Source organism: Ornithodoros turicata, chromosome 7 (assembly GCF_037126465.1).
Source record: "Ornithodoros turicata isolate Travis chromosome 7, ASM3712646v1, whole genome shotgun sequence".
Taxonomy (NCBI): Eukaryota; Metazoa; Arthropoda; class Arachnida; order Ixodida; family Argasidae; genus Ornithodoros; species Ornithodoros turicata.
The window spans coordinates 48,807,028-48,819,326 of NC_088207.1; the positions used below are offsets into that span (position 1 = coordinate 48,807,028).

Sequence of the window (12,299 nt, forward strand, 5' to 3'; positions counted from 1 at the left end):
AACGTGCAGGATATAATGCTGTGTATTATGGCTCTTATACATATATACTGACATCAATATATTACTATAGAATAAACCATAATAAGCACAGGAACAAAAAAAAAAAGGTGCTGTGGGACTGGATGAATACTGTCGCGAACCTACGTAAATATCTTCGGGGATAACAAAAAAAGGACTGCGGACTCAACGCTGCTCTCACGTGCTTAAGTACAAGGATGTGTAAATGCAAAAGTAAGGTAATAGGTATGGATTACACATTGTGGAACAAATAGAGCTAGGCAACAGCGCAAAATGACAACAAATATTTCTGCACAACAATAAACCACAGCTGTTACACAACCTGATGCCTTGTTAACAGGAGCACGCTCACAGATTTTGATGCACCTTGCAAGATTGAACTGTCGCTCGTACTCGAAAATTGTAGCCTCAAAAGAATAAAATTTTGCTTAATCTTGACAGTTAACTTCATTTTATGTTGATGCCTTTCAGATCTCATTTTAATTGCATATGCTCTGAAGCAGTTCCATGTTTATCAGGAAAACTGTTGCTGCATGCAACGAAATTTCAACACACGCCCGCTGCTGTGGTAGCATCTGCGCTGTCTTTGCTCAAAGTGCTCCCAATCTAGTGCGAGGTGCTTGAGTACCAGAATGAAAAACGTGTACTCGCACACCATTAGCAGTAAACCGTACCACTATCCACAGAGACTCTTGTCTAAAGATGTACTCTAGTGAGCAGCACTCCTTCAGTCTATGGAAATTTGCCCGTACGGCAGCTCAAATCAGGTTGGGAGATGGTAAGATACACGCGCTACAGACTTGCACATACAAGTAGATAATAGTGTATATGTTTATAGTTTTTAAAAAATGGCAGTGATGCCCAGACTAGCTCACAACAAATGCCAACAGTATCACTGCGCCATACAGGTATCCTTTTCCCTTCATGACTCACAGCAAGGATGTGCATGACAAAGCGTAGCAATGCTTTGTCGCTTCAGAGACAACACACGTGGGCTTGCTACAACATCGATACAGTTTCATTTCGCCTCATGGCCCAACATACATGGCAGCAAACTGCGGAGAAAAAGGTCGGTTTCGATTCTGCGTGCGTTGTTCCGATAGCATCTGCAGACAAACTTGAGTGCAAAGCTAGTACAAAAAAAAAAAATAAAATAAATAAGACAGCAAATTTGGTCATTGTGTAAGAAGTTCCAAATGGCCACTCTTAACTGTTCCAAATTTACACCAGTTTCTCCGTTGTTCGTGCGTTTGATGTCTTTCCAGAGCAAGCGTTTGTCAGCTTCCGCTGGGCAGAAAATAATAGCGGACGTAAGAACTGCAAAAATGCTTGAGCAAAAGTTGGTAAAACTTAATATGTATGGCATTGATGCACAATATGGGGTGACTGATGGACATAAATGTGATTAGCGCGATACCAATGATAATAAAATACATCAGGTAAACTTTGGTCAGCAGCTCCAAATGCCAACATTAGATGAAAGAAAATAGAGCTCATGTTTATGAATCAATCAAGTCCTCAAGTACATTTATGTAACAAAGTCAACTGTATAAGGTTACGACGGTTACGAAATAAAGCTACGGGCATCACCGACGACAACTTAATTACAGATGTATTAACCCTCTTAAGGATTGTTACTCACGATAAACAAAGAGAGAACGCATGCGCAGAAAAGGAAAAAATCCATCAATAATAAGAGTAAAAAAGCAAAACAAGAGGAAAATGTAGCCCAGACACAACAATGGAGTGTATCCTTCGTTCCCATGTTGCTCTGTAACACTCTCTTATTCATATTTACACTGTTTACAGCTGTACATCCCACAACTAACAACAGCATAACACTCCAAAACAACTCCACTGTTCTCCAACATCTTTTCTCGATGGGCAAGATCCATTCTGTGGCGCGTAACAATGCGAAAACTGCCATGCAGGTTCTCAACGTACCACAATCAACATCTTTTTGCTCTTAGTCAGGCGGCTCCGTTTTTCTTTTTGTGCCCAGTCAGTTTCCGTTCATGTTTCCACGCTAGTTTCACAAGCTCAGAGCCTGCTCAAGGTTTCACTGAATTACCCCACCTGCGTATAAACATGTGCGAGCACACACACAGTACAACAACACAAATCACACAAAATGATGGGATGGTAAATAAGAAAATGTGCTAGTGTACTGTACTTGACTAGACATATCAAAAATGTAAAAATGTCCGGCGTTGAGGCCCTGTCACGTCGGTGTAAGCATAGTTGACCCTTGCCAAGATTTTTTTTTTTTCTTTGTCTGAATTGAAACAGCTTGCTACGATTCAAGGTGAATTCACACTGTGAATGTTCGGAGCTTCTGCTGTACAAGTGCAATGATGGATTTTCTTTGCAGGATATTGCTCTGGTGACATCTTCGGTCAGGTATCAAGATGCAATAGGATGTCGTTTGTGCATATTCAATAATGAGCAATTGGAGTTGCGCCAACGCCTCACATAATACACACTCTGGAGACGACGTAATGACGTATAGCCGACGACGTGATGTATAAAACTGGGAGCGCTATTAATCCCTTTTGATTTATAGAACGAGATACAACAGAGAGATGCACTAATCATCTGAGTTTGGAGATGCACCAACCAGTCACTGAAAATTCATTGAAGACTCGAGCACAACCGAAATGTAAAACAAAAATCTTAACACGCACACATCCATATAGAGTCTTCGGCCATGAAAGTCAGGAAAGGGGGGGGGGGGGTACATTATCACACTTGCTCCCAGGACAGCCCAAGTGAGCAAAATGCCTTCGGTATTATGACAATGCTTACAGGAAAAGAACACAGAGCACACAGAACAAAATAAAATTTCACATGCTAACACAGTGACAATGGTAAGACAAGAAGTGCAAGGGTGACTGTCAACTCAAGCCTTGTACTGATATTTACAAGAAAACGAAGCGATGAAAGAAAGACAGCATCTTAATGAGAGAATGAAAGGGAGAGAAAAGATTGATGATACAGTCAGTTTCAATCGATCAATGGTACTACAGCTGATGTATAAACACTGCTACATGCTGACGCCTCACTACTGTAATGCATAGGGCCCCCATTTCATGCTGAGACAAACATAATACTGGTATCCAATTCGAACCGTCGAACACGTCAAACTGTCGACTTCCTGCCGAAAAAGTCTCGATGAATATTGGTGAAAGTAGGGTGGATGACAATGCCATATTTGGTAGCGCTCTTGGTAAAAAAAAAATGCAAGCAAGGTGGAATGTCATAGAGCAAGAATGTGTGTGATTTAGAGATTCACGAATTAGTAGGCTAAATATTCCACTGAAAAAAGAATACACTATGCTTGTTTTGCAACACTGGTGAGTCAAGCAAATGGCACTGCACTGGTGCAAGGAAACCAATAGTGCGAGGAATTGTTATTCAAATCGTAATTGTTCTAAGGAATTGTTCCTCAAAGAATCAAGGGGGTATGGATGAGAACTCTCTGAAACGAATGCTATTACACTGATTTTTACAGATAGAGTGGTTCAATAGTGAGTACTAGAAAAATTTGTCATATTAATAATCACTGATACCAGGGTAGCTACTGACTGCACGCTGTTTTTGAAGCACTAGCATTTTTGCATGTCAAACATCTTACAGCATGGAGATTAACTTCGATGTGCTGCAGACCCCTGGAAACCAGCACAATGTCAAACAGAGAACAGACGCGACATAAAATACATAGATAAAATGATGATCATCAAAAGTGCCTGATACAAGCTAAATATGAGTGATTCCGTAAAATTCTTGTAACATTCAAAAACTGCAGGCCAATTTGGCTGAGGCACAAGGATGAAGCATGGTTAATCTTTGATGCCCAGATTGAAGTCTTGTGTACAAAAATGCTATAATTTAACGATACAAAATACGCACCACATGCAAGAGCACTGTCACACATGTGACACCAGCATATTTGGGATGTCGTCCGATGAAGAAACGCAAAAAGGTAACAATAAGCCGCTTTAGAACAAAAGTGGCATCCACTGTAAGGGCGATTTGTTTCGATGCCACTGAACTATCCCGCTTCAATTTTTGGAAGTTTTTCAGATAGCCACATTCAGCAGGCAGTACCTTTCGAGAGAGAAAAGAAAGAAGAAGAAGAAAAAAAAAAAAGACATAATATTTGCATATTCAGCCACGTGTATCCAATCTCGACCCTCAAAGCTGAACCACACAGACAAACCTGCGAGAGGCCCTCAAACTGAGAAATGAAAGGGGAGAAAAAAAAAAAAAACGAAAGTATGTTGACTGAAAGAACACAAATAAGTTACATAATAAATAAAAGAATTTACAGGCCTAAGTAAACAGCCAGCGTTAATCACCGCTGCCGTAGGGAGAAGTTCCCCCTGCAAAGCCCTCGGGGCTGCTCAGGTTGCTGTCCGACACCTCCGGTGTGGGGAAGAGGAGCGCCGCCGCTACGTCGGCGCCACCGGTGGCGGAAGTTGACATAGGTCCAACTTTTGTGGCAGCCGTCGCGGTCATACTGGTGGGAGTCTGCGGATCTACGTTGTTCGACGGGGATGAAGGGCGGTTGCTGTTGAGACGTCGGCACCGACAGGGTCGTAGCAGCTTGGGGTAGATGAGCACTTCACCGTGTGGACCCTTGAAGATGATACCACAGCAAACTTTCTCTCTGTGGGAATAGTGAAAGTATGACATGAGCAAAAAGTCACAAGCCAGGATAAGGCCGGTGCACGGTGTCATTAAAGGGGTTGAGACACTTTCATAGACGTGGCTCATTAGATCATGGACGAATTGTGTTACACGCCAGAATACAGAGGAAAAAATAATTTTTCTTCTATGTGTCGTATTTAGCAAGATACAAGTCCTCCAATGTGCTCCCGAGCAAAGCGCAGACTTCACGGACCTCAGAGTTACGTCCATTCCCATTGGCAGCGGTGAGGTCTGTGATGCATAGGTGGGGGAGTTACTTTTATTTTGTAGTGCACTACCGTTACTTAGTTACGTTATTCGTTACTGCTGCGGTAGTAGGTAATGCGCTACTAACGTCGTTACTTCTGGTAAGTAATGCTGTTACTTTTGCGTTACTTTACCAGTTGTCCTTATAATATGTATACCATTCTTGGTTGAGTCGCATAAGTGCATTCCGCAGATCAATACACGTAATGTTGTGCACAAACAAGGGTCACGCATGAACACAACTTACATGTATGATTTATTGCAACGCGGAAGCAGTTGACGTTCAAAATTTTCATCTGTGTGGCTGAGAGGACGCCTAACGACAAGTACGTGCTGCTTGTCAAGGTTGCTAGAGACGGCGACCACTTATCTCACACAGTACAAATCCAAACAGCGAATCCCTTGGTACTTTGTTACTTCTTCAGACGGTAGAGGATATTTTTCTGTCGCTTTTACCCCATTCATCCGAAAAATACCAGAGGGAGTGAAAAATAGAGGTGGTAAACAAAGGTGACATCTCAACCAGGGTAGGTCAATAATCCTTCTTTTGCGTTGTTCCTGGGTTCCGATGTGACCTACTTGTCATTATTGAAGTTGAATAGAAAAAAAATTGGGGACTTTCCTGAATTCTGCAGGCATGGTCCTCGCTCAAGCTTTCAAGTTTAGACGACGAAGCAATGTTCCCGAACACATAGTAACGCATAACGCCGTTACGAGTTAGTTAGTAAAAATGCAATGACGTTACGTTACCCACTACTTTTCTCCCAAATGTAATGCGTTACCATATTTCACTACTCGAATGTAACACGTTACCGGTAACACACTACTTTGTGACGCGCTACTCCCCACATATGCTGTGATGTCAGAGCCGCGTGAGTTTTGATATCCGCGGTGCCCATTTTCTCCGTTTCTATTACCCTCTTCGCTGTGAAACTTTAAATGCTTGTTCACATTGGTGCAGAGCACCGCTTTTTACGTTTATCTGTCGCAACCCCTTTAAAGGTGTCATTTCCTTTGCGACCCCTTCCCCCTAAAAAAGATCTTACAACACCACCCCTGAAAAAACACTTGCCAGAAAGCAAAAAAGAAAAAAAAAGAAGTCTAGAAAGCTAGCAGATATGGGTGTCACCCTCCCACACCTACTGGATTTGCAGAGACATCCGAGTGAGTCAAAGAACTCCTCGCAAATGAATGGCACGGTGCCAGTATCAAACACTCTAAGACACATGCGAGTTTGTGCGATTCGGTAATCGTACGCAGGAGATCACAAGGAACCTGATCCCCGCACCACAACATGCTGACAGTCACTTTGTGAAATTATGAAGGAAATGGATGCATTTGCACCCGTTCACTCAGCTATACGCTAAAACCTTACTGCTAACAGGACATGCGTGGGTTCTTTTCATGAAACATGAATCCACACATAGTGTTTTCATCCCACTATAAGCGCACTTACTTTCTCCAAAAGCTCATGTCGAGGAAGGAGGAAATTTTGAACGAAGCGGCCCGATCCCTTGAGCGCTGCTGCTGAGAGTTGTAGCGGTCCTGACGTCCAGAGCCGCGTTGTTTCAGCTTCTTCTTCTTGGCCTTCTTGCTGCACCTCTGCGACGATCCCTGATCGTCGTCGTCCTCTTCGTCGAGAATGCCAGAGTCCTCGGACGAATTGCTCGGTGTCGGGCTAGCGGCGCGGCTCTCTGGTGGCGACAGGTTAGACGATTCGCTCAGGCTGTCGTCTCCAACTGTGTAGCAGAAAAGGGAAGCGTCAGAACGTTCGAGGAAAGCGGACAACTGCAAGACTCTCCCGTTTTGACTCGGGGTGGGGGGTTGCAAAATTTAAGAGCCACGTCCACTTACTGGTGATATCGTCCGAGAGGGCACCTCCTCCCAAGTCCAACTTGCAGCGCTTCTCCGCCGTTAAGCGGTGCTTCTTGAGAGGACGCTTTGGGGACTTCACCTTGCCCTTGTTGACAGACTTAGTGCCTGGTCCCGCTCGGGCATCTACGACCTGCACCCAGAAGAACATTAAAGGAGTACAGAGGGCCATCCAAAAAAATTTCAGATTAAGACATCCGATGAAAGTGTGTGTGTCATTATATCGAATAGCGCAAAAGGTTTTGATGTGTGCAATTTGTTTCCCAGAAAAAAACTCACATAAATGTAGCTCCGCGCGTTCACCCTTAACTCGCCACTCCAGCTATAACGAGGATGAGGAGGTATGATGCCACGTCACCGATGACGGTATAAGGAGAACTCGTTCTGGTTCGCCGGTCAGTGGAGGTCAGCGCCTTGTCCCTTTGCCGCCGTAAACCTGTTTTGCCAGTTCTCCCGGAGAATTGGGGATAGAAGGAGCGGCCGAAGCATTACCGAGCAAGGAGAAAGGCTTTATCAGAACCCCGGACAGCCGAGTAGCAGACAACATTTCTCTAGGCCAACCAGCGAGCGTTCTCCTTATAGCGTCAGCGCGAGGTTCCAGGCAGATCACGGGCTGGTACTGCTCTTCACCACCGTTGCGCACGGCCGATTTTTGCTGTGTATTTTAAATTCAATTTCCGCAATAATTATGACTCTGCGGTGTAAATTACTTCGCATGGTGCATCTTACTGGCCTACTTAACAGTTTTATAGGAAGAAAACTGGATGTTAAAAATGACTTCTGTGCTACTTTAATGTGTCATTGTATGGGGACATGGTGTGAATCGGAAAGAGGGGGGATATGGAATGTTTTCGTTGCGCGAAGGAAGGCTGTTGACTTACGTGGTGCCAGTCGCGGGTGGTGCCCGGAGGTAGTTTCTTCCAGCGCTTGACGAGCAGTACACAGGCATTGCAAATTTCACCTGAACGCTTGTCGTCCACGATGCGGAAGCACCGCGCAAACTCGGGCTCGTACTTCTTCGAGTCCGTAAAACGGGAAGAAGAGGACTTTGCTCTGCAGATGCAGCAGCCCAGTGCCGAGCGGTAGATCTTCGGCTTGTGGAAGCTGAACATGGCAATCACCAGCACCAACTGCATGAAGGATATACTCACAGTCAGCTAGCAAAGGTAGGCAGTAACACAGGCATATCTCGACACTGGTAACAAACAAATAAGATTGCTGGAGTAACCCAAGGAGCAAAACATACAATTTGTGAAGTCTAAATAAGTTTAAATTGCTTATATAGCGGGAACTGTGCTGCTATACTGTTAATGTATGTTGTATGGATACCTTGTATTGGACTGATGGTGTACACGACCATTGTATAGTACACATAAAGGGATACGATTTCTCACGATTGTGCAGCTTTAAGCACCACATGGCAGCACAACTGTTGCACAGCTGATTATAAACTAGTATTCTGATTTCACCGAGCACAGCAAACCCTAACTAGCGATTTCACCATTTGCGTCCCTCCTTCCATGCTACCCACTTACGGGGCAGCGAGATTCCCAATCGGCAGCCTTAAATCATGCAAATGCATGCAACGAATAAACAACATGCTAAAGAAGCACAGCGTTCAACGTTGTCAAGAACACACGAACGCGTGCAAATCACGCCTGCGATCGCGATGCAGAACGATGCGGGTTTTTCAGCGCCGTCACTCCACTGACCCTCTGTCCGTCGTGGATCGACTATCCGCCGTGCTTCCTCCGTGCCCACCACGCTGCGGTCCACGGACGGGAACCTCGACCATTTACGCGATACAGTGACCACCAAATTGGCCTGGGTTGCCGTCACTATTCGGCTTCCCTGCACAACTTTCCAACCGCCACTTGCAGAATTACTCGGTCTCCGAAAAAGCACTGACCTCCCCCCTACGAGCACGGAAAAATGGAACGCGCAGCGAAAATCGATCGCTAGCTTTCGAAGCGCCAGCGGAGGACAACCCCCCCTCGTTCCTCGCCAGAGCCACATTTTGTGTATATGACACGATGATATTTACAATTCGTTCGACATCTCCGCGGGGCCAATATAGATTTCAAATTGTAATACGATAGGTGTTATTCAACATGAAAAATTGTTTCACCGAGTTTTTCCATCAAATAATATAGATATATTGCCCTGCGCAGCGTGCCGCGCGTGTATTTGTCGTCTGCTTTCCACAGTTGTCGTCTGCGCATGATTCGTGATTGGCGGTGGCGATGATAAATGGAGTCGACGATCGTATGTTGCCCGGCTACGTCCATCTTCGCGTCTGAATTTGACGAGAGTGGCGCCTACGATTGCAAGTGCATGTACCGGAATGTAATACACCACTACATACGCGTAGACTTTCGACGAATTTCGCGTGCTATTTGCTAGACCACGCGTGTCAAACAAATGTATAACAACAAACGCAAAGGGAATGCGCGCAACCCGCTTGTCCAAACTGTGGGGCTTTATACGATGCAAACAAAATGCTGTTGGTTCAAACATGTTATTTAAAACATGGTTGTAGTTCCTTATCTTACACAGCACCACCAAGACAAGGGAACTACGAAATTCAGCAAACTGCTAAATTTCAGCCTAAAATGCTAAAAAAAACTCCTAAACAGGCCTATTGTCTTTCCTATTGGAATGCCTTACAGCCTTGCAAATGATTTAAAAAAGAAAAAAAAATGCAAGATGTGCAACCCTCCATGGAGGATGTGTATTCCAAAGTTGCATGTCATGCTGACCTCATGCGGGTGACCACTTCACCAGCCAATCCCATAGTGAAAAGCTGCCTTTTATTTGTGAAAAAAAAAACCTATAGTGACCTAAAATAATGATTTAATTTTGGAGGAAAATTATGCAAAATCTGCTCCACTACACACTGCACCAACTACAAACGACCTGCACTGTAGATCTTGTAAAAGGGCCACCACCTAAATTATTTAGCTAGTACATTCTACGATTCCAATCGCATGGCAATGCACTGATGTGCCATGTCAATACAATATAGTGCCTGAAAGCTCAGCGCAAAATATTTACATGTGGTTAAGGAGTGCAAATATACTCAAAAACACTTCTTAAATATTGTTTTAAGTACAGTTAATATGATATAGATATAGCGATGGGCAAGGCAGGTAAACAACACAACACGAAGGGGCTTATCATGGAGCTTATCCACCAGGTAGCCTGCATCTAGGCATACTATCTACATCTAATCTACATCCTAAATACCTCACTAATGCCAGTCTCCGAGCTCAACTGTTGCAACAATGCACCATACTTTTTAACACCTAAGTCATTGGTGTTTTTCACCCCCTCTAACCACTTCAAAGTGCACATCTATATGCCCCTCCAAAGATGTTTCACATCAAGCAAACTGCTGTAATGCTGCAAACTGCTAAGCCGGTGTAACCAAGTATCATCTATCCTGTGCCTGTGGACGAGCATTACAAAACAATCATGATTTGAAGATGTGTTACGTGACACGAATAGATGTAATGGCAATTACATGTTAGTGCACATGCTGACACTATAGACCAAACCTTGCTATCTGAGAGCTGGAGTAAGTAACATGCGGTACTCAGTACAGCTGTTACGTCCGTAGCCAACATGCTGTGCACAAAGCGTGAGTGTTTCACAGCAATGTAACAGGTCAGTGGCAACCATATAAACTGTGCCAATTTTCGTGCAACATAAACATGAAACATAACCCTTTTCAACGACAGTCCAGAGTGCAGCTGGTTTAGCATGCAAACCACACTCCAGCATCTATGCAATTGAAATGAGCAGGAGCAAAATCGTATGGCGTAGGTGAAACAGACACTCTCAGATATACTTTTATGGCAGGTGACATCGAACCACATTGTCAGTAAAGGGCATCAAATGTTTTCAAAGGCATACTGTACAAGTGCTAGGCGCCTGTTCTGCACTGTTATGTTCTGGCCTGGCCTTCACAATTTTTATCACCGTGTCAGTAATTTTTTACTGACATTACGACACGTGCAATCCAAAAATTCCTCGTCGATTTTTCGCTACACACAAGCAAGATGTATATAAGTCAATTTCGTATGCTCAACAATATATGGGTCACGGCCTGCTACGGAGGCGCTCCATGATCATATGTGCGCGAAAGAGAAAGAGGTTAACGTGTGTTGCAATGGGGGAACACGTCACTAAAGTATTAGAAAAAGATTGACAATGCGTGTAGAATATAAAACACGAGATGTAAGCTAAGGATCCCCCCTTTAGTATCCCTATATCGATCGCCCATCGGTCAATGTCCGCTAGAATCGTGGTAGCGTTACCTCGCCAAGGCATTTGAACAGACCGGTACTGTAAATTAAGTGACATGCGAAAAACTGAAGCAAACTACACGCGACTGCTCTGTTGTCATGCAATACGAAAGCTAACGAGTGTGTTTCGCGGTAACAAAAGAGAAAAATGGGCAAACTGATGGACATGCGACTTGAATGAATGATGTAAGGCTTAAAGCGGGTCACAATAAAATGACCAATTTTGGTAGTTTTCGCGATTGTCATATACCGCTACCATTTGGCGACAGTTCAGGGTGCCTTGTTATTCTATTACGGTCACAACAGCATGCTTGTTGTTTGAAATTGGCAACGTGAAAAACTACTTACAACAACGACTTCCTCGACGTTACAAAGCACGCTTGGGTAAGCAGCCGCAAAGCTTGGCTTGAGTTAGGCGAGGCGAAGTTTCGTATCGCAAGAACGCCTGTGCTGTTGGCATTGTTTCATGAGATAACTTCACAAATGAGGAAAATAAAATTTGTCATGCCCTTACATTGATAGATACTTGACCTGTTTTCTTGTACAAACATAAATTAACCGCCTCGGGTTATTTTAAATGCTCATCTGTGATTTCCCGCCCGTACCTACCGCGCCTTGCAAAACTTCGTCTGCGACTTATTGCATCGAAGTATTTATCAATTATTTGCAAAAACGACGACGGAATTTCCAAAGTTTTTTGCGTTATATTTTTGTTCAAACACTCAACATTTTTCGAAGGCGTAAAAGAGTAGTAAACGATTCATCCGTCGGCACGAAAATATGAGCATGCATATTGAACATCATTCCTTTGTACATGAGTTCTTAAATGATCGCATGTTTTGAAAAGCTCTGAAAACAAAATCAACAATGAGATGGTTTACATAACTGTCAGCTGTCTGCAAAATGTTCTTACGTGAATATTTGCGAGTAAGGTCCAATCAGACGGTTCCCATCCCATCCACCGTAAGAATCGCAAAATCACGTAGCTGATAGCCGAGACGTTTGTGCAGACTTCGGACTTCTCGCAACACGAACGTCTTTTGCAATTATGTAACAGTTTAAGATATGTAAAGTTAACGACACTTCGAAAAACATGACTTGAGGTTCGGCTTCTCTACACTACGGCCTAGTTATACAGGGAAGCAC

The 12,299-nt window shown here is 43.8% G+C and overlaps 1 protein-coding gene across 2 annotated transcripts; it reads right to left on the bottom strand.

The window, feature by feature from the left end:
• Positions 1-6: 6 nt before the first annotated feature.
• LOC135401370 (SIN3-HDAC complex-associated factor-like) lies at positions 7-11,635 on the bottom strand. 2 transcript variants are annotated; one of them, XM_064633744.1, is made up of 5 exons: positions 11,502-11,635; positions 7,728-7,976; positions 6,829-6,979; positions 6,431-6,713; positions 7-4,687 (listed from the first exon to the last, which is right to left on the bottom strand). In XM_064633744.1, exons 2-5 carry the CDS (start codon positions 7,956-7,958, stop codon positions 4,369-4,371), a joined length of 984 nt encoding a protein of 327 aa, XP_064489814.1. In that variant the 5' UTR covers positions 7,959-7,976; positions 11,502-11,635; the 3' UTR covers positions 7-4,368. The 2 variants fall into 2 exon arrangements, with proteins under 2 accessions (XP_064489814.1, XP_064489815.1); XM_064633745.1 differs by lacking the exon at positions 11,502-11,635 and adding an exon at positions 8,559-8,712.
• Between the last annotated feature and the right edge of the window lie 664 nt (positions 11,636-12,299).